The following is a 23109-nucleotide window of genomic DNA, read 5'->3' on the forward strand; positions in this document are numbered from 1 at the left end:
CTTTTTCAACCCCACCAAAATCCAGGCATTTCCTGAGAAATAGAGATTGGAGGAACAAATCTTAACCAAGAATTTAAAATCGGTTTAAGTATATGAACTCTGGGAAGGAAGAAAGGCAGAAAGGCAGGAAGGGAGGGAGGGAGGGAGGGAGGGAAGGAGGGAAGAAGGAAAGGTCAGAGAAAGGTAAAAAAGAAAAAATGAATAAGAAAGGAGAGAAAAGAGAAGTATAGCAAAAGAGAAAGAAAAAAGAGTAAAGAAAGGCAAAAAGAAGTGAAATTTAAAAGAATGACAGAAAGTGATAAATGAGGCTAGAAACAGAAAAATGAGACAAAGAAAAAAGAGGGAAAATAGAGAAAAGGAGACATAGATTGAGAATGAGAGAGAGAGAGAGATCTAGCAAAAAAGAGAAAATACAGAAAGAGAAAGACAAAGGGAATGAGAATGGAAAGTGAGAGATAGATAAAGGGAAAGAGGGAAAGTGAAAGAAAAACAGAAAGGAAAAAGAAAGGTAAGAAGAAAGAAAAGGAAGGAGAAACAAAAAGAGCGAGAAAGGGAGCTAAAAAGGAAACAAAAGGATAGAAAGGAGGAAAAGAGAAATGTAGAAGGAAAGAGGACAAAGAGTTAAGAAAGGAAAAAGAAAAAGAAAAATCATTGAAATAATGGGAAAAAGAAAAGGACAAATACTTAAAGGGAAAAGAGAGATAATGGGAAGGAAGAGAAAGAAAAAGAAAGATAGGAAGAGAATTAGAAAAGTTGAGGAAGAAGCAACAAGTAACAGAGAGAGAAAGGAAGTCATTGAGAAAATGAAAATGAAAGCAAAAAAGAATGAGAGAGAAGAGAAAGAGATGCATACAAAGAAAGAAGAGAAACAGCATTATCTGGCCCTAAAAGAAACTATATGGAAAAGAGTATGGCCCCATGAAACTCTTCTGATGTTTATTTCAAGACAACAAGTCAACAATCTGGTGTATATTACTCCCATTGTTCAGTAGCAGTACTGAGAAGAGATTTAGAGACTGGTTAATGGGTTAGTTTACCTGAAAGGCTATTCTATATGCATGCATAAATGAATAGCAGAGCAAGCCATTCATTCATTTTGCTTGTTAATTTTTAAGTTAAAATTTGCCTCTTTATTCTAAAATTCATATGTTTGTCTATGTAAATTATATATTTATCAAAATTTTCCTGTTTATTTTAAAAATTACATATTTATTTCCAGTATTGAAATCCTCCCCCCTCCCATCCTATTCCATCCCAATTGATAACTAAAGACAAACAAAAGGTAAACATATATTCAAGCAGAACACCTTTTGTTGTTGTTGTTGTTGTTGTTGTTCTGGCCACGTATAGAAATTTTTGTCTGGGTCAACACTCAAGTCCTTCAGCTCTTTGGAATTGTAGTTTATCATTATGTTGATAAGAATTACTGATTCTTTCAGAGTTTTCATTTTTATTTTTGACCATATTGTTGTCACTGTATCGATCATTCTCTTGGTTCTGTTCATTTCACTCTGCATCAGTTCATATAGGTCTTCCTAGGATTCTCTGAAACCATCCCCTTCATCATTTCTTACTACACAATCATATTCAATCATATTTATACACAATAACTTATTCAGCCACTCCCCTGTTTATGAGTACTCCCTCAGATTTCTATTTTTTGATGCCTTAAAAAATGCTTGTTTGATTTTTTACTTTGTTTTGTTTCTGTAGAACCTTGTTTTGTTTAGAATTAATCTTGCCATTACTCTCTTCTCCCTTCTTTTTCTTTCCTATTTCACGGGTGAGTGAAATGCATTTTTCTATCCAATTTTGTGTATATTTCTTCCATCCTTTGTCTGACCAGTTCAGACGAGAGTGAAGTTCAAATGTCAGCTGCACCCTTACTTATTTGCATAGATGTCTACTTGCACTTCCTAATAATGTGAAATTTTTCCTAACTTCTCTTTTCTTTGTCCTTGCTCTTCCCTTCTTTTTCTATCTCTTCCTTTATTCCTCTTCCCCTCTCTTTTTATTCTTAAGATAATCAAGAAATAATAGAATCACCCCTAAGTCTTCTAATTAGACTTCCTGTATGGTTCCTGGTGGGCAGCTAGGGGGTGCTATAGTGGATTGAATGTCAAGCCTGGAGTCAAGAAGACTCATCTTGAGTTTAAATCTGACCTCAGACAACTTATTAGCTATAAGACTCTGGACAAGTCAATTAATCCTATTTACTTCAGTTTCTTCATCATTAAAATGATTTGGAGAAGGAAATGGTGAACGACTCTAGTATTTTTGCCAAGATAACCCAAAATGGGGTCCCAAAGCATCATATATGAATGAAATAACTGAACAACATAAGCCCAGATGATAATAGGACTCAGAGGGGATATATGTATCAACTCTATATTAAAATGAACATAAGTGGTTTCCCCTTTTTTAGTCCTTTATGGCAGCTTATTCATGTTTAGCTTTTTATGTTTCTCATAATTCCTATGTTTGAACTTCAATGTTTCTATGAAGTTCTGTTTTTTTTTTTCATGAAAATGTTTGTAAGTCCTAAGCCATCCGTTTTTGCTCATCTTTGAAAAACATCAGTGAAAAGATGTTTTGTAATAGTGCTTAATGTTTTAGGTGAATTCCTTTTTAGCTAATTTTAATTATGTTTTCCTTACTCCTTTAGGAGTGGGAGGACGGAGATTTCAGAAAGTTCTTTTCTTTTTCACAAAAGCAAAGTTCCTATCTTTCCTTTGTTGAACTCTTATAGAATCACTGAAGCTCAGTACTGGAAACACTTTCAGAAGAAATCTAGTTCAACCTATGTATGAATTCCCTTTATGATACCCTCCAACAAATGGTCATTCAGCCTTTGTTCGAAGACCTTTAATGAGAAAGATCCCAGTAACTCCAGGCAGTTATTGGATAAGTCCAATGGCTAAGATTTCCCTTCTTCAACGTCTACGTATCCTTCTTAGTTCCACTCTCTAGGAAGAAAAAGTCTCATTCCATTTCTACATGACAGCCTTGCTAATATCACACATAGAATACCAGTCTCTTAAAGTTAAAAGCTTCCCAGAGACCATGTTGTTCAACTATAACAATGTAAGAATTCCCCCGTCTATAGAATCCCAAGAAGTAGACCTTCAGTCTCTGTTTCAATACCTCTAGCAATGGGAAATCTACTAAATTCCAAGGGAGCAGTTCTATTTTGGGATAAATCACAAAACTATCCAAAAGAGCAAGAGGAGCCATTTATCTCCATTAACTCTGCTGAATTTCATTGGAAGCCTGCATTACATTCTGCAGCAAGAGGGATGAAAATTAAGCATAAGGAAGGACTTTCTTAGGTAGATTAGAGATTAGAAAGGCTAACTGAGGAGCACTTCCTTCATAGAAATCTTCTGAATTTAAGTCTTCTGAAATAGATTACATTATCATCAGTCTGGCATTGATAAAGTAAAGTACAACAAGGAGATGAGACACTGAAGTTACCATTCAAGATCCCTTCCAGTTTTAATAGTAACTGACATTTATCCTCAAATACCTGTATCCTCCATCAGATCTCTTATTTCATCAGTGTCATTATTCCCTCCAATGAAGAATACCATGACCCAAACATAGCTATCCATCCTCAAAGATCCCTATCCATGCTCTCTACTAAATCCACCACAATGGGATGCACCCAAGTTACTGTGACCCTTCCTTACTTTCTCTTGGATGGAGAGCACCTAGGATATCTTTTGTCTTCACTGTGTCTCTTTTACCCCATTTTACCCCATTCCTTTCTTTGATGTTGTATTTTTTCTGCTTTTTCCTTCATAATTCCTCATTTGCAACATCTTGGAACCTGTACTTTTCCATCATCCTTTGGGTGATGTTCACCTTTGTAAATTTAGCAAGGATTTTTTATCCATTGTCTCTTAAAGTTTTAAAGACTTAAAGTCTCAGAATTTAACTGGCTTGGCCAGGGTCACACAGGAGGTAAATGTCACAGACAAAATTCATACCCTTTCTAAATACAAATCCTGTGTTCCATTCACTATGTCATGCCACAGCTTCTATAGAGGTAAGGGGGTACAATGGAAAGAAGATGAGCTTTGAAAGCACAGGCCTTGAGTTTAAATGACTCCTGTATAGGTGGCTACGTTGTGATACAATTACTTTCATCTCTGGGTCTCAGTTTCCTCATCTGTTAAAAAAAAAAAGAGAGAGAGAGAGAGAGAGAGAGAGAGAGAGAGAGAGAGAGAGAGAGAGAGAGAGAGGACTATATAACCTCCAAAATTCCTTCCATCTTTTAAAAAATATCTCTATGACTTGGCAACACCCAAGAACTATTCGCTGCTTGATTCCTCATCTGCTCTGAGTGATGCTGAATTCAACCATCAGTATCTTGGCTCATAATCAAAAATGACCACTTTAACAAAAGAAAAATATTTCTCCATTTCTAGGAAAAATTAAGATGGTTCCAGGGCATATTTCTCTATCATAAATCTTTTTCCAACCCACTGACTTTCATTTTTCTCAAGAGCACTTTGGTTAATGACTAGATAGATTGTCTTCAGACACGATCCCCCTCCCTTCCAAATGTTCCCACCGTGAGCTAATTGTTTATTTTCAGCCATTTTCATTTAATGGACTGGAATATGATGAACCACCTTTGTTAGCCTTGGAAAGAAAAGGCCAGTCTACCACTCAGTCTCTGCTCCTTTATTGCAGAATTCATCACAACTGTAGAAGACTCATAGGGTCTTTGACTTCAAGCTGAAATGGACCTCTGAATCCATTTCCAATCTTCTCTTTTAACTGAGAAGACTGAGGCTCAGATAGAGTAACAGGATTAGAGATGGTGAACTGAAAAGAAACTTAAGGGTCATTTAGTCCAGCATGCTATAGAGAAGCAAACAGATTCAGAGAGCATATATATAGATCTAGGGTCAGAAGGGACCTGAAGGTCATCTAGTCCAACCCCCTCATCTTCTAGAGGAAGAAATTGGTGTTCAAAGAGTTTTAAAGATTTGCTCTATCTTACACAAGTAGTAAGTGATGCAATCAAGATTAGAACCAGTTCCTCTGATTCCAAAATCAGTGGGCATGGCATTGTTCCCTGATATTCCTGATTCTGCCATTAATTGATGGCATAAATCATTTCTTGAGCCTCAGTTTCCTCACCTGTAAAATGAAAGGGTTTGACTCATTGATTTCCAAGGTTCTCAAATTCTACAGAGATTAGGATAAGACTTAGAATTCCCTTAGTATAAGGAACTCTCAGGTGAGATAACTCCCTCTACCAGGACTGAGCTACTCTTCTGCAAAATTGTCTTTAGAGAATTGTTTACTGTACTAAGGGAGATAATTTTCCCAGGATCACCAGCAAGGATGGTCAGAGACCAGTCTTCTTGGCTCTACTATGAGAGAATCCTGTACTATGAATTTGTGAAATGCATGGCCATGGACGTGATCACAACTAAAAATGCGTATAACAAACCTCCAAACCACAACTGCTTTCTTGAACCCTTCCCCACAGTTTCCCAACCCACTAATACCCCAGTTTTCCAACCCTGTAGGTATATTTGTTTTCCTCAAGTTCTAGATCAGTTCCTGGTTTTGAATCTCCCCCTGGCTCCCCTACCTCCTTCTCCCACATATATACACACACACAGTCTTTGCTTTATTCTTCCCTGTGTCCTCACCTCCTTTTACACTCCATTCTTATTTATTGTCAAATGATATCAGCAAGATCTTGGGAAATGTTTTACGGATTCCAATCATAAATGAGATTAAAAAAATGGCATTTCAGTCATTGGAGAGCAATGGTCACTCTCCAGCTTATCAAAAACAAGCTGAGTGGAAGGGGTGGGAGGGGCATCACTGGAAATGGAGGGAAGGGGAAGGGGAAAGTACTGGAGAATGAAACTTTTGCTCTGTCACCATTTTTCTCTGACAGCAGTTACTCTGGAGAGAGAAATGGGCAAGCTCGTCATAGGCCCAGGAGAACTCATTTGGGAGCATCATATAATCCTTTCCTTCATGAGAAGCGTCTAAAGCTTAGGATACTTTTTAAAAGCTCAAATACTGTTCCTCAAGGTTAGATCAGAGATCATAGGCATAGAGCTAGAGGAGAACTTGGTGCTCGGTAAGCCTATTTCCTTGTCAAGTCAACTTAGTAAGCACTAACTGTGTGCCAGGCAAACTGCTAAGCCTTTGGGATGCAAAGAAAGGGGGGAAAAGCATAGTCCCTGCCTTTCAGAATCTTACATTCTAAAAGAGAAGGCAACTTGCAAGTAACTAAGTCATTCCAATCGTTGGTTGATTGTTGTTCTTCATTCTCAAAGAGAATCAAAATGGCATCACTATATTATAGTCAAGGTAGTATGACCTACTGTGGATCAGACCAAAATGAGCTCAGGATGCTCTGCCCCAGGTCGGACACAAATAGTCCCTATGAGCATTAAGATGCCTTCTCTAACTTGCATTTCTTCTGAGCTAATCCAATTCTGCTTTGCTCACAGAGCACAGCCCCTTCTCTGATGAGGGTGTGCCATGCTGGGCAATCCTGGGCCAGTGTCTCCCATGTCATGCAATCAATTCTAAAGTTCTTAAGTGATGCCTTGAGTGTGTTCTTGTATCACCTTTTCTGACCACCTTGTGAACAGTTGTCCTGTGTGAGTTCTCCATAAAATAAAATTCCCCCTCACTCCCCCAGGGGAATTGGGGTTAAATGACTTGTTCAGGGTCACACGGCTAGGAAGCGTTAAGTGCCTGAGACCAGATTTGAACTAAGGTCCTCCTGATTTCAGGGCTGGTGCTCTATCCACTGTGCCACCTAGCTGCCCTATAAGATAATCTTTTTGACAATTTTGTTTGCACGCCAATCCAATCAACATTTATTAAGGCCTATTTTGTGCCTTGGGGGTACAATTAATAAAAAGAAAGCCCATCCTTTACCCTCAAGTTGCTTACAGACTAATGAAAGTACACAACTTGCAAGCAACTAATTTAATCCATTCAACATTTATTATGCCTACTCTGTGCAAGAAGAATATAATTAAGAAAAGAAAGCCAAAAAGAAAAAAAAAAATAGGAGGGGAAAACAACATGCAAAAGACCACAGAAAAAGGGTGGAGAGAGACCAGAGGGTACCTGGCAAGAGGACGTATTGTTCCATGAGCAGAGAAGCAGATACAAAATGGAGTGAGCTGAAAAGTCCTGTTTCTGCCCTCTATAGTGGAAGGCATTGGGAGGATTTTGGTACTCTGCCCTTCAGGCCTCCAATCAGAGAGGAGAGAATACTGGAAGAGATGGTGTCAGTCAAGGCTTGAGTTAACAGCAGGCTGATGAAGTTGGAAGTGATGAGCTTGACCTGGAAGGGACATGCTGTTTCTTGGAGTTGAAACCCAGCAAGGTGGCAGATGCAGAGTAGAATGAGGGAGATATAAGAAGAGTCTGAGAGGGAAAGTGGAGGGAAGCGATGGAAGGAACTGGGAAAGACCCGCTCCATTTGACAGATGAGAAAATAGAGGCCCAAGGGAGTGAAGTAACTTGTTTATTTTCACCCAGATAGTAATTAGCAGAGTCAGGTGAGTCTGAATTTTCCATTTCCTTGCCTCCTCCAGGGTATGGGGTATCTCCACGCCAAAGGAATCCTGCACAAAGACCTCAAGTCCAAGAACGTCTTCTATGACAACGGGAAAGTGGTGATCACAGACTTCGGGCTCTTCAGCATATCAGGTGTGCTGCAGGCGGGCAGGTGAGTGTTTGGATGGGGTTATCATGTCTGTGGCTGGCAAGCTGAGTCCTCCCAAGGCCAACGTCTCTAGCCCTTCCCCTATGTGAGTCCCTTAGTTTTGTTGTGTTCCAATTTTGCTGAGCTCCTGCTTAAGCATCCAGGTCTCTAATAAATGATTGGCTAAAAGAGGACTAAGGCAAGAGAACAAAGATAATAGAAATCATAATAACAATAAGAATAATGATAATATAATAATAGCAAACATTTTTATAGCTCTTTAAAATCTATAAAGTGCATTACCTAGATTGTCTCATTTGTGTCTCATGCCATCCTTGGAAGATAGGTCTCAATATTACATTTTACAAATTTTTAAAATTTACATTTTATATTTTTTATTTTGACATTTTAATTATTTAATTTTATTTAATATTTAATTTTATTTTAAATATTTTAAATATTTATTTAATATTTGAATATTTACATTTTACAGATGAGAAAACAGATGAGGAAAAATGAAAGGCTATACAGTTTATAAAAGGGAAAGTTTGTCGATAAATTTGGTTGAGACAAAAAAAAAAAAAGGGCTCCAGATTTCACCAGTATGGGAACTCCGTGGGTTTAGAGGTGGGCTGGTCCCTCTCTTCTCATTTTATGGCAAACACATGCCAGCCCCCTTCATTGAGGACAGAGGCTGCCTGATCCATTCTGGTTGTTCAAACTCTATCTTACAAATTCAAGACACACTGTGTCAAATATAGCTACAGCTTCAGATATGTGATCAACAATAGGAGGTTCCCAGAATTCACCACTCTATTCTTTATTTTAGACTCAAGAACATTGGCTAGATGCCAATATGCTCGTGAGCTCATCTGACCTCTTCTTCAATGGGCAGAGGGGACTCGGGCTTATCCTTGCTGTTTGGAACAAAAGGTGGCTTCCTACTGCTCCAGTGGACTATGGGGACTCTGGTCTTCCCTTACTTATTATCCCACTCAGTGAACACTGGGGTCAGGTCTCTACTAGCCTTGGGCTAAGGAAACAATGAGGCATCTTGTTGTGCTCCATGGCAAGTCCACAATGCTTGTCTTGGGTTTTCCCTCCCAGTAGCATCAGGGAAGCTCTTCCATTGATACTGTCAACAAAGGCAAAGGGAGAGGCTGGGCTTGTGACATAGGGGAATGGTGAGGGAAATTGTGCTTCCTAAGAGTTAGGAAAACATCTCAGAGGCTACCAAATTTCCGAATTTTCTGATCCAGGTTCCATTGTTTAACAAGGAGAGGATATGGAAAGCACTTTACCCAAGGTCACACAGCTAGCTAAGAGCAGTGGGAAAGCTACAGATTCATAATCCTGGGCCCCCTCATCTATAGTGTGCTGTCAAAAGAGAGGAGGAAAAAGCATATGGTTAGCTTTGGGGCTAATTAGTTGTCCGTGTACTCCCCATCTATTCCTAGCATCAGCATAATCATAGCTTGCCCTATCTCTAGTCCATTTGCCAGACACAGAGGGAAGGTGGGAAAGGGGAGGGGGCTTCATTAAAAATAAAAAAAAAGAACTATTCCTCAGGGATTTCATGAGAATGCAAAACATATTCAGAGGGTCAGGATCTGTCTATTTGGGAGAAACAGCTACTGAGTTGGCTTGCTGAGTAATATGGTTTCAGGGGCTGCCCTGCCTACTTTGCTGACCTAACATTTTACCTCTTTGGGTCTGCATTTTCTTCTATGTAAAATGATGGGGTCGGACAACCAAAGTTCCTTCCAGCTGTAACTCTGTAGCCTCCTACAGAGGTCATTACTCTTCCCCTCAACCCAGTCCCACATCCATCATGAAAAATGCATTTATTTGGGTCTTGGAGAAATTTTGTTGTTCAAGTCACTTGTGAAAATATAGACACTATCAGGGTGCATGGATGGTCCCCACTTGAATCCCTGTCGCAAATACTGGACAGTGATTAGAAGCATAACATCTCAGAACTGGGGTCAATCAGCAAGAATTGATGGAGTACCTTCTACGTGCCAAGTTTTCTGCTAGGCCCTGAGGCCTATATAAAATAGTCCCCACTTTCAAGAAGCTTGGAGGAAATAAAAATAAGTAAACATATTTATTGGCCCCTAAAATAGTCATAATTAGGATTTATATAGTACTTAACCCATAGTTTTTCATTCAATCCTCGTAGCAACTCTGAGAGGCAAGATAGAGGTTAAATACTTTCCAGATCCACACAGCTTATAAGTGTCTAAGGCTGGATTCAAACTTGAGTTTTGATTCTAGGTCAAGTGCTCTACCCACTGCACTACCTGGTTACTTCTTATGTACAAAGCGTAGGGTTGAACAACATTAAAGCGTTTCCATTGTATGACAAAGAATTATATTACATCCAGGCAGATAACATTTTTGTGTGTATACATACATACACACACACACACACACACACACACACACACACACACACACACATATATATATGATGCATAGACGTTTATGTATATATACATTATAATTATGGAGGCACATTTGCATGTATATGCACAGTACACACATATAGTCATATTTTTCCCTTTTGTCAAACCTATAGTTTCAGGGGTACGGTCCTCCCAAAAAGAAACTCCCTCTACTCGTCAAAATTGGCCATGAACCTTGACCTCAAATCCAGTTCTGTGTCCACTATAAAATGCTGCCTCTCTAAACAAGCAAGAGTCGAAAGCTGGTTTTGACTCAATACTTCGTGACTCCAGACCTGCACTCTATCCATTAGGACAGGTTGCTGTCCTGTGCAAGGCTGAAGGTATAAGAATGGCCCAGGAGACAGTTAAAGGGAGATGTGAAAATGTCAGATGAGCTTAGAGGATTTTCGCTATATTCACTACTGGACCCAGCTCTGAGGCACTGTATAGGATCCTGGGCTCTAGCAGATTGGTTCCTCCAGATGAAAAGGTTTTATAGCCAAGCCTGATGACTTAGGAGAGCTTAATTTGCCTAGTCACCGGCAATTGGCACCTTCTTTCTTCCCCTGGTCCCCTTGTGCCCATCTCACCAAATTTTACTGGGATCATTGACTGCTATGATTTGTTCTATGTCACTCCATCAATTTCGGTGATTAGTATGGTTCCATCAGAGGTACCATGGCTCAGTGGACAAAGCACCTGCCTGGAGACCCAGTTTCCAGCTCTGACGCCAGTTCTGGCTGACCTCAGGTGCAGTCTGACGGATGTGTCCCAGTGGTATTTGTCTTGTCGCCATTCTATTCCGGGCTTCAGTTTGGGGTTCAGGTCTATTTGATCCAGACAGTGCCAGCACAGGGACCAAATTGGGTCCAGAGGGCCATTTCATAGAGATTTTTGGTTTAAATTTGAAATGAACATAGAGTCTTGAGTGGAGCCGAGAGCCAGGATGCCAGATGTCATTCCACTCCTGCCATTAATTCACTGACATTTATATATTTTGAGTTTGTTGGGACCTTAGGAACCTGCTAGTCCCCCTGCCTGATTTTACAGGGGAGGAAATTGAGACTTTCCTAAAATCACACAGTTAAAAGTGAGAATATATTCAGTGATAGAAGGAACCCAAGAGGTAGCCCAATCCAACCTTCTTATTTTTACATAGGGGGAAACTGAGGTTCAGAGAGATTAAGATTTATTCAAGTCATAAAACTGGGATTTGAACTCAGACCCTCTCACTCCAAATCCATTGCTTTTCTATTGTATTTCTTTCCCAATTGTTATATGGGAAAGCTGCTTGTCTTTGAGGACTCTTCCTCAGTTTCTTCATCTAAAAATATAAAAACCTTCTCTCATCACCTCTGACGATTGTACCTTGGACATAGATTTAGAGCTTAAAAAGACCTGATCCATCTCCCTCATTTTATATGTAAAGAACTAAAGCCTCCCTGAACTTGCCTATTCAACAAACATTTTATAAGGCACTAAAATTTCAGTGAGTACAGAGAACAGGAATAAAATCTTAGTTCAGAAATGTGCATTGGGACAGGGTGGTCCGGTAGTGTCAACAGGAAGAAGGCTTGATTCAAGTAGGCACGAGATTAATCAGGGAAAGCTTCCTTGAGGAGGTGACTTCTGAAGGAATTTCACGGCATATTCATCTGCCTCTCAGTTTCTTATGCCCTTCCTTAACCAGAGAGGTAAGAGCTCCAAAATGTCCCTAGATAGCAGCTAAGATTACTAGAGTATAAGGCATAGTAGGGACTATGGGAAAAAAGTTCTAAGTGAGCAGAGTCTACTGTGTCCAAAAAATCCCAGCATAACCCCTGAGCTGTGGCAAGGGGAGGGATTATGAGAGAGAGGGATTCTTACACAGCTGCTTTGCCACCATTACAAAAAGTGCCATTTAAGATGCCATCTTTTGCCTGCCTCTAGCCCAGCAGGGTGTTATTAATCATAATAATAATCATAATAACGATGATTTGGATTTGTGATTTATCATCATCTGTCTCCTCACTTGGGAACATGAAGGCTTAATGGAGGCATCTCCTTTAAGACCTTATTTCTGATCCCTGGGAAGCTACCTCCAACAGCTCTAAGATTGGCTATTGAGAGGGCTCCACTCCCCCAAACCACTGAACTTAACCATCATCTTCATCCCCAGGTATCTTCTTTATTCTTATAGTCCTCCTCCCGCCATAATCTGAAATTGAGTGATGGCTTCAGGGGCTATAAGGAACCAGATAAAACGAGAAATAAGTTGTTCTTTTTTTCTTTGTAAGATCCTTTTTTTGTTTTGTTTTTTCTTCTGGCAAGGGACTTTTTTCTTGCACTTTTTGGTCTTTTCATGCACCAAGGGACTCGCAGTTCCTCCATGTCTCTTCTTCCACAGACCCATCCGACATGGAGAGAGTGAGCTGCCCCAACTCCCGCTCTTAGTCCTGAACTCTAGTCTGAGTTGCATTCCCCCATGTGGGGAGGTAGGCTGACTGTTTCATCTCATCACTTCTCTTTCTAGCCACTCTCACAGGGCAGGGTTGAAAAGCTCTCTGGCTTCCTTAGATGAAATTGGGCTCAAAGTACAAGTGTCTTGCATCAAAGGATGAAACGACTCACTTACTGAAGTGACAGTCACTGATGTCTTGCATCCCTTTGGTCTTTCTTGGGCAGGGTTACAGAGAATATACATATTTTTTTTCCTTTTTAGATCATCAAACTATAGAGGAACTAAGAATCCCATGTATAGGATCAAAACTCTTGAGCTAGAAATGGTCTGATTGATGATATAATCCAACCCCTTCATTTTACAGACAGCGAAACAGAGCCACAGAGATGTGCAATATTTGCCCAGAGTTACACAGATAGTAATTTTGAAATCCGGAATACATCACTTGAGTTTAATTCCTATTTCTGGTACTTAAAGCCTGTGTGGTATTTGTTAGACAAGAAGTTTCTCCCCCAAGGCCTCAGTTTCCTCATCAGGTCCCTTCCAATCCTAGCGCTCTGATAACCTAGGAGGGACTATAGCTCCCTGTTTTATTTCTTTTCTGTCTCCTTTCCTTTCACAGATAAGACCATCCCACATCCATCACCTCTTGCCATAGTGACTTGCAATTGACCTCCCTTCTATTATCCTTTCCCCTTTTCCAGCCATCCTCCATCCAGTTGCCAAATTGATAATCCCAAAGCATCAATCGAACCATGTCAACTCTCCTGGTCAAGAGGCTTCAGGGGCTCCCTATATCTTCTAAGATAAATGACTTTATTTAGCATTTAGAACTCTCCCCAATTGGAATCCCTTCTATTTTTTAATCAATAAGTCACTCAATCAACAAGCACCTACTATGCACTAAATGTTGTGTTAGCTGTTAGAGACATAAAGGCAAAGAATAAACCATCCCCTTCTCACTGCTTTTGGCAGCTCTCCAATGCTATAAATTGCAGAGATGGTGCTGAGCTCCTTTGGCTAATTTTTTAATTCTTAACATTTATTTTTTTAAAAAATTGAATTCTAAATTCTTCTATCTCCCTCTTGCCCTCCCCCATTTAGAAGGCAAGCAATTTGATGGTAATTCTATGTGGGAAGTCATACGTGAAAATTCCACAAGAGCCATATTGCAAACACACACATACACACACACACACACACACACACACACACACACACACACACACACACAAAGCAAGAAAAATAAGATTTAAAAGTTGGCTTTTTCATTTGAAAAACAAGAAAAATCAAATTGTAAAAGTTGGCTTTCATTTGCATGCTTTGGGAAAAGGTAGATAATGCAGCTGTCATTTTCCTGGATCAGTGAAATCACAGAACTAGTTCCTATCATTAAAATGCCATCCCTCATTAACAATAGTAAATCTCATTGAAGTAGCTGTTTAAGATGTAGAAAGATGGATGGATAAAGTATTTAGTCAGTGTTTACACTATGCTAACTGTGGGGAATACACATATAAACTAGCCAGACAAGGAGCCTTCTGGGAGCTTACTTACTACTGGGAGAGAGAAAAATGTCCTTGAAGCTGGGAGGGCATGTTCTACTTCTCCTCTTGACAAATGAGAAGATGGGTTTAGAGAAGAGAAGAGTCGAGGGTTACATAACTACAGGTCTTCTGATTTTCAGGTGAATGACCCTTGAAGTCCAGCTTTGGCCTGATGCATTCAATGAAATAGAAAGTACCCTGAATAAGGAGTTAGGAGACCCAGGTTTGAGTCCTTATTCTGTGACTATTTAGCTATATGATACAGAACAAATCACATTTTCTCTCTGGATATCACTTGACACTTGCAAAGAGCTTTATATTTCGTTCTATTCTTATAACAGTCTTGGTGTATGGGTGCAATTATCCCCTAAGGCAGATAGAGGTAAAGAGACTTTAAAGTCAGACATCTAGGAAGCATCTGAGTTCAGAAAATGGAGTGATGTGTGCGTGTGTGGTAAGGAAAGATTAGGGAGAAGTGAGTAAAATAGGAATGGATTAAAGTGGAAACTCATTTGGACATCCCATTTCTTTAAGTAAATGTCAAGAAAACATTCCCGGACAATGATTGCTCTCCAGAGGTCTCCACAAGTGGGGAAAAAGTGAATTCCCTTTTACTTTAGGTCTTCAAAGAAAGGCTGACAGTTTGTCAGCAGGATTGTAGAAAGGTTTCTTGTTCAGATGGGAATCAGCCGAAATGGTCTCTAAAAATCCCTTAAAACTTTGAGATTCTGTGATTCTCTGGGGTTTTAGCTTATCCTTGTTGACAGTCAGTCTTTACCTGAAGTTTTATGGTAAGAGGGAATCCACGTTCTCCCTAGTTGTGGCTATCTACCTCTGGATAACAGTCATTGTCACAAGATGTATTCTTTACATCAAACCAAGATTTTGAGTCTCTGAAATTCTACCCTTTGCTCCTCATTCTGATCTTTGAGGACAAACAACACATTCCTTCTTCCTAGTGATCTAAGTGCTTGGAGATATCTATCATTCTTTACCCCAAGTCTTCTCTTCTCCAGTCTACACACTCCCAGTTCCTTCAGTCATCTAAATGATATGGGGTCCAATGCTCTTCACCTTCTGGTTCCATTCTCTGAGCATACTCTATGTCTTTCCTAAAATGTGGCACCCAGAGTTGAATATGTTCTTCCAGATTCTTTCAAGGCATTCTGGGTGCTACAATTATTTTAATGAATCTTAGGATTAGCCTTTTTTTGGCCATGATGTTACATTGTTGGCAGAACTGACAACCCACTAAAGCTCTTCCGTCAAGAGATAGATAAGACAGATGCTCAGACATTCTGAAAAGACCCAGAAAGTCTGAAGCAGAGGTTCTTTTTAAATCAGGCTCTGAAGTACAATGTGTTGGCCTACCTTCCCTGCCTTGTGCCATCTGTTTATTTGATGAACGTGACATTAATGTGAATCATTCATAAACATGGTGAAGAGCCCAGGGCTAAGGACAGATCTCTAGGGTCCTCCACTGTAGACTTCTTTCCAAGTTGGCAACCCCTGGAAATAATAATGCCAATTCTGTGGAATCTGGGCTTTCAACCCATTCATGATCGACCAGAACTGCACTACTTTTCAGCCCACTTTTCTCTCTGGACCTTTTTTGGATTCCAAATCGAGGTTTAAAACTCCAAACTTATTCAAGCCTTTTGCTAATGAGAGCAGGCAACTTCCCTCATTAAAAAGGCTGGTTGGAGTTGAGATGTCACAGGAGAGAAAGTTCAGGTCTCTTTCTTTTCCAAGTTGTTTAAACTAATAGGACTGTTTTGCAGGCAGAGATGGAGACGAGGGTGTGGGGATGTTCATTTGATGCCTTCCCATCAAAAGGAAAGTCTTTATTTTGGTTCCTGCAGTGTGGTGGGTTTTGAAGTTGTAATTCCCCTGCCTCCAGCTCCAACAGACTGTGCAGCAGACCCCAGAGATTTCTCTCTGGGCTTGTCCACCAACCCACTAATTACTCTGAGAGAAGAGTACTGGAGAGCTTTAGGGGAAGGAGGAGGTGGGTGAGGGAGATGTAGGCTCAGAATCATGTCCAATCCCACACCCAGACTGCACATCTGGAACTTCCAATCTACACAAAGGCATTTTCCCCCAATAATTAGCAGAAGACATGTGGTAGGAGTAAGCCAAATGAAAAAGTCTGTCTGTGATTTTGAGATCTGTGGATTGAGAAAGTTTGGGCCCCTCAAGCCTCAAACTTCCTCATTGCTCTCCTCTCCTATTCCCCCTCCAACCTCTTACTAAAAGGATTGAACATATGGCCAACTATCCGCTGCGTAGATTGGAATAATTGGACAAAAGGAAGAAGCATTTCTGTTTGGCTCAGGGATGTACTCCGTGTTGTTGGTTTTTAAAAACTACAGAACTTCATCCATGAATGCCTTGTGAGCCTCCCACCTGATATCAATGAATATTTATTAAGTAACCATTAATGTACAAAAACAAAAATGGTAGCTGACCTTGAGTAGCTTGTATTCATATAGAATAACAGATTAAGAACAGAAGACACCTTGGAGGCCATCTATCTCAGCCAACTCCCTCATTTGATAAGTAAGGAGGCTGAGAGCTAGAAGAGAGCTCTGTCTGTTCTAAACAATCAATTTAACAAGTGAGGAAACTGAGGCTCTGAGAAGTCAAAGGATCACAAATATAGAGCTAGAAGAGACCATAAAGGTGTAAAGGGCTAGAACTGAGCAGATGTACTTGACCTAGATGCAAGGTAAGCAGCACTTAGGGCTAATTACCAATTGGACAATTCTCTAGTAACATGTTTGGAGGATGACCCTACTTAACTATTCTGTGCCGGCTTGGACAAAGAAGGGGAAGTGAGATCAGTGGGTGGAGTAGGAGGAGGAGATTCATTCTTTGGCGGTAGACAGAGAGGAAGGAGATGTAGAGATTCCTAGATCTAATCCCCTGAGAGTGACCCCAAAAGACCAAGAATAAAGACTTTTGCTTATCCTGACTCTGGCTGATTCTAAGATATCCAGGTTCACAACATAAAGGTCAACTTTTTTACAAGTAAAAAACAACTGAGGCCCCAAAAGAGGCCCACAGTTTTATTCAATTCTTCATCAATAATTTATTAGGTAAATAATAATAATAATAATAATAATAATAATTTATTAGGTGCTTACTGTTTATCAGGCATGGAGTCAGGAGATGCAAAGATGAGAAATAGTCTATGACTTCACAAGGTTACATTCCAATGGAAGAGGAAACACAATTTTCAAACAGATGAAAGAAAAAAAATATATACTTACACACTTACACACACACACACACACACACACACACACACACACACACACACACACATTTTCCAAAAGAGAGAAAAGGAGATTTATTACTAGGGGATCAATCAGAAAAGGACAGCACGGACAAATGGCAGCTGGGCGGTGCATTGAAGGAAGCCATAGCAGAGAGGAAGAGGGAGCACTATTCCATGGATTGGAGGAAGTGGGGAGAGTGACATGATAGTGTTTGTCAAAATCAACCAACACATTCTACATAAGGCTCATTACTGAGAAGATGGTGGATGAAGATTCCATAAAATAGGAGCCCATCATCTCATACAATCATAAATCTGAAGCAGGAAGGGAGCTCATATTACAGATGACAGAGCTGAGACTCAGGGAGATTGACTGGCTTGCCCAAATCCACTACTAGTGAGTGTCAAAGATAGAATCTGAAGCCAGGTTCACTGATTTCCAGGGTCAATGCTCTTTGCACTTTCCTAGCCCAAATTTCTGTTTTATTCTTCTTCCTAGCCCTCATCTTCCCAATTTAATTTCCACTATAGGTTTCCCACACAGGTATAAACTATGGGATGAGGAGGAGATAATGGCTCCACTTAATCTTCATCATACCTAGAGTATATTTTATGTATACATTTCAACATGCACTACCCTACTGTCTTATGCTTTTAATCTTATGTTTTTAATATCACCTCTTGAAGATTTATGATAAAAAGGAATCCACGTTCTCCTTAGTTGTGGATATCTACCTCTATCTTATGATTTTAATATCACCTTTAACAATTACTAGCTGCACAATTTTAGGCAAATCAAAATAAAGCAGCGAGTGACTGAAACTTCTAACCATATTTCTGTTATCTTGTCCTTCAATTTAATTCAATTAAATAAAGTTTATTATACTAGACATTGAAAGGCAGCTAGATGTTTCAGTGGTTAAAGTGATGATCCCAGAGTCAGGAAGATATTAGTTCAAATCCTCTCCCTGCCAGTCACTAATTGTGTGATCCTAGGCAAGTCATTTAACCTCTGCCTACCTCAGTTTCCTCTTTCATAAAATGGGGATAGCAATATTAGCACCTATCTCCAAAGGTTATTGAGATAAAATAAGATATTATTTGTAAAGCTCTTTGTAAATCTTAAAGCATTGTGTAAATGCTAGCTCTCAATATTATCATTAAAGACAAAAGTGAAATAGTCCATGATCTCAGGAAACTTACATTCTAGCATAGGAAACAACATGTACATACACATGTAAGTATGTTAAATATATATATATATATATATATATATATATATATATATATATATATATATGTATATATATGTACTATAATGGACTACTTGCCATCTACAGGAGGGCATGAGGGAAGGAAGGGAAAGTTGGAACATAAGATTTTGCAAGGGCTAATTAATGTTAAAGGATTATCCACACCTATGTTTTGAAAAATGAAAAGCTTTAATTAAAAAAGAAAAATATACGTAGGAGAAAAAAATTGGAGGAAGAATGACACTATGATATAAAGCAATCAGGAAACGTCTCATGCAGAAGGTGTTTCTTAAAAGAAACTGAAGAATTTAAGAGATGAAGGGACAACCCTCGGGTGTTTACCTACTATGTCCTAGATAGGCTGAAATCGGACTTGGTGGGAGGAGTGCCCATCCCAGGTCATCACCATGATAACACCTCAGATCATTTACAGATATGTATTTCACTATTGATAGCCCAGAAGAGTTATTCATGAACACAGAAGAGTTATTTCATTAATGTCTGGAAAACTATAGAATAAAAGGTAGCATTGCTGCCATATCTATATATCTATATCTATCTGTGTATATATTATACATGTATAATGCATATATATTATACAGATATATATTATATACATAATAAATGAATGTTTACAAGTTACAGATGAATGTCAATCAACACTAATAAATGGGCTTTCCATTCCACAGAGTTCTGTATGCCAGATGAAATATGTATTTGTTTATGTGCATATAAGGTTCAATTTTGAATAATAATTTTCAATAATGTCTCTTACATAGTTCTTTCTTTCCAGAGAAAATGGAGGAAAAACTGAATTTGGTTTGTTTATAGGTCTCAACTAGTAGATTTCAATCCCCTTGCAAGCATCAGGTTGTTCAAAGTATTTAAAATAGAACAAATTCATTTTAAAAAATCACATACTCCTCAGGCCACATTCAAGAAATAAAGGAGGGAAAGAACCTTGTAGCTCATGGAAAGGCTACAAATTGACTTTGTTTTCAAATGTATCTTATTGTATCTTTATTTTTAAATCTTTGTAAAATGTTTTGTAAATATTTCCCCAATACATTTAATCTGGTTCAGGCTATAGTCAAGAAATAAAGGAGGGAAAGAACCTTGCAGCTCATGGAAGGGCTACAAATTGACTTTTTTTCAAATATAATACCTTATTATTATCTGTATCTTATTGTATCTTTATTTTGTAAATATTTCCCCAATACATTTTAACCTGATTCAGGCCACATTCAAGAAATAAGGGAGGGAAAGAACCTTGCAGTTTGTTGAAGGGCTACAAATTGACTTTGTTTTCAAATGTATCTTATTGTATCTTTATTTTGTAAACTTTGTAAAATGTTTTGTAAATATTTCCCAAATACATTTTAATCTGGTTCAGGCTATAGTCAAGAAATAAGGGAGGAAAAGAACCTTGCAGCTCCTGGAAGGGCTTGCTACAAATTGACTTTGTTTTCAAATGAAATGCCTTATTATTATCTGTATCTTATTGTAGCTTTATTTTGTAAATATTTCCCAAATATATTTTAATCTGATTCAGGCCATAGTCAAGAAATGAGGCAGGAGAGGAGTCTTGTATCTCACCAAGTCAAATCCCCTCCTGGAAATGCCTAGGAAAACTGTTTAGAATAGATGAAGGTAAGCTCAGAGGGAAAGTAAAATAGAGTAATAACCTATTTTATGCCTTCAGTGGTCTAGGAAAACTGAGGCCCAGAGATTTAGAAAGACTTCTGCTTCTAAATAAAGGGTCCTTGGTTCTCCTTGTATCAAAAAAAAAATCACAAAGAATAGAAAAAGAACTAAGAATTGAGTTTGGTTAGCAAGTCTAATTATCACCCTTCTTCCAATAAATACTGTTGCTTCTTCCTCTCCTTCTGGGTTTAGTCTCAAGCATAGAAAAATCTCAGGGAGACTGACTAATGTCTCCTGAAATCTTAATCAGGCCACTTTGTTCTGACCTAAACTTTAAAAAAAAACATTTCTAGTGTAATTTTAAATAGTTTTAATATAAGAGGTAACAAAGAGGGCTTTAGGAAGTGAATGGTAGACTAAGGAGCTAGACAGCTTGATTCTCACCTTCTGCAGGAGGTCTGCTTCCCTATGAGCCTGCCTTTATCTATTCTGAACATGTTTTGTATGTATTTAGTGGTCTTCTTGTAGTCTTCCTTATATACAACTCTTGAGGGCAGCTCCAATTTTTGCCATTCTTTGAGTCCCTGGTGCTTAGGGTGTAGTCTGGAACATAAGCACTTGATAATACTTGTTGACTTGACTAGCATCTGTGCTCCTCAGCTTGTGACTAGGGTCAGAGTGACAATGCCCAGGAGATTACTTAACTCTGAAATTTGCATTTCCAGGAGGGAGAACAAACTCCGAATCCAGAACGGTTGGCTTTGCCACCTGGCTCCCGAGATCATCCGTCAGCTTTCTCCTGACACAGAGGAGGATAAGCTCCCATTTTCTAAGCACTCAGATGTGTTTGCACTTGGGTAAGTGAGCCACATCTCAGCTTTGGGCGGAGAAGGGGCCAAATCATAGATGGGAAACACTCTTCTCCAAACCATCCTTTGGTTATTTTGTCTGCCTTTATCAGGCCTCCATCACCCTAGTACCTTTCCACTTACACTATCTTCAAGCTCTCCTATCTATGTTTTGTTTGGATGTTGTCTCCCCATGATTCCATCATCAGTATGTGAGCTCCTCAAGTGAAGGGACTGATTTTATTTTTCTTCATATCTCAGTAGCTGGTGCATAGTAGGTCCTTCAAAAATCATATTGACTTGATGCTACAATTGGGGAGAGAACACTAGGATTTGTAAATCATGTTGACATTGATGATTTCATTCTAGTCATCATCCATTACTTCTAGAGAGGAGAATAAATCTATAGCACTAAGAATAATCACGTATGTAATAGAAAGTCTTCTTGTAGGAGCTCAAACACCTAAATACCAAGTTGCCAGATCTCCCATTAATTGTATCATTATAATTATAATAATGTGTAATTTCACATGGATCACATCACCTCTCATAGTCCCACTTTTCTCAGGTATAAAATCGGAACCATGATACTTATCCTACTCATGTCAAAGATAGACTCAGAATTTTTTGAAATAAATTTTCTTCAAATATGACTTCATGCAGAGGTTCTCAAACTACGCCCGAGGGCCAGATGCAGCCCGCTGAGGACATTTATGTGGCCCGCCGGGTTATGGCAAATGGGCTGAGGGGCAGAGACAGAGTGTGAGCTTTTGTTTTTACTCTAGTCCGGCCCTCCCACAGTCTGAGGGACAGTGAACTGGCCCTCTATTTAAAAAGTTTGAGGACCACTGCTTCATAGCATGGCAATGACCCAAAGTTCTTGAAGATTATGTTGATCAACGCTAAGTTCAGTCAGGTTACATCATGATGAAAAAGCGGATCTCAGAGATGGATATAGTTTTCTGGCCAACCCCATCAGGTGCAGAGATGTTCCTAACTAAGTTGGCCATTCAATAATGAATTCCTATTAAACAGTAAATTTATGTTAATACATTAAAAGAGCAAAGCCAAAAGTACCTCCATAAATAACTCAGTCTTATAATACAGGAATAAGTTTAAGAATTACTTTTAAAAATGCTTGTACTTCTGTGGAACTATTTGTAGTTTGGTACAACTTCTAGTTCAGACTCTTCTATCTAAGGATCTTGATTCTTATCAGCTGTCACATTGGGTACCTTGAAGACTGTAGTGTGTACTGATTAGTTTATACCAAAGTCTTTATCTGATTAGATAAATCTATTTGAAAAATTGCAATAATTAGACCTGAATATTTTTAGGATAACTTTAGCAAAGAAGTAATTAAGAGACCTTATCAAATCAGGCCTCAAGCAAATGGTTTTTTCCTTGATTTAAATTTTTTCTCCCTTTTAAGTGAATTTCCCATTAAAGTGTATTTTAAAAGGAAGTTTTAATGATCCTTCTTCCTCTGCACTGTTGAATGCTTAACAACTTGGAACTCTGCGTTCCCTCACCAATTAGGTGTGAGTTGTTTCTGCAGAAACTTAAATTTGGCTTGCCGCTGTGTGTCTGTTGGGGACTGCTGTGTTGTCCGTTGCCTTGGCGAATGACTGCCAGCTACTACTGTGTCCTCTGCCACCTGGGGGACTCAATGGCCCCAGACATTTCACCTTGGGGTATTTATTCAGCACTGACCCACTGGGCTAGCCACTGAAGCAGCTGCCTCTGAAGAGAGCGCAATCTTGTTGGTAGGAGGCAGCTAACACTTGGCCTTCCTTCTTGATGACAAACTCAGAACTTTAGGCTTTCGATAAAAAACAAACAACAAAAAACCATTTCTTAGTATTAATATCTTAATACCAGAAACTTGTGGGTTGGGTACAATGAGAATGAGAGAAGAGGATTTAGAAAAGGGACAAAAACT

At 39.1% G+C, this 23109-nt stretch overlaps 1 protein-coding gene across 2 annotated transcripts in view; it reads left to right on the forward strand.

Annotated features, from left to right (window-relative positions):
• The window catches only part of KSR2 (kinase suppressor of ras 2), a 600040-nt gene that overhangs the window by 560382 nt on the left and 16549 nt on the right, over positions 1 to 23109 (forward strand). For both annotated transcript variants that reach the window (XM_074296724.1, XM_074296733.1), the window contains exons 16-17: positions 7596 to 7729; positions 21045 to 21176. In XM_074296724.1, coding sequence (XP_074152825.1) covers positions 7596 to 7729; positions 21045 to 21176 — 266 coding nt within the window. The remainder of the gene's footprint in view (positions 1 to 7595; positions 7730 to 21044; positions 21177 to 23109) is intronic.

The sequence above is a fragment of the Sminthopsis crassicaudata genome, chromosome 1 (assembly GCF_048593235.1).
Source record: "Sminthopsis crassicaudata isolate SCR6 chromosome 1, ASM4859323v1, whole genome shotgun sequence".
NCBI lineage: Eukaryota > Metazoa > Chordata > Mammalia > Dasyuromorphia > Dasyuridae > Sminthopsis > Sminthopsis crassicaudata.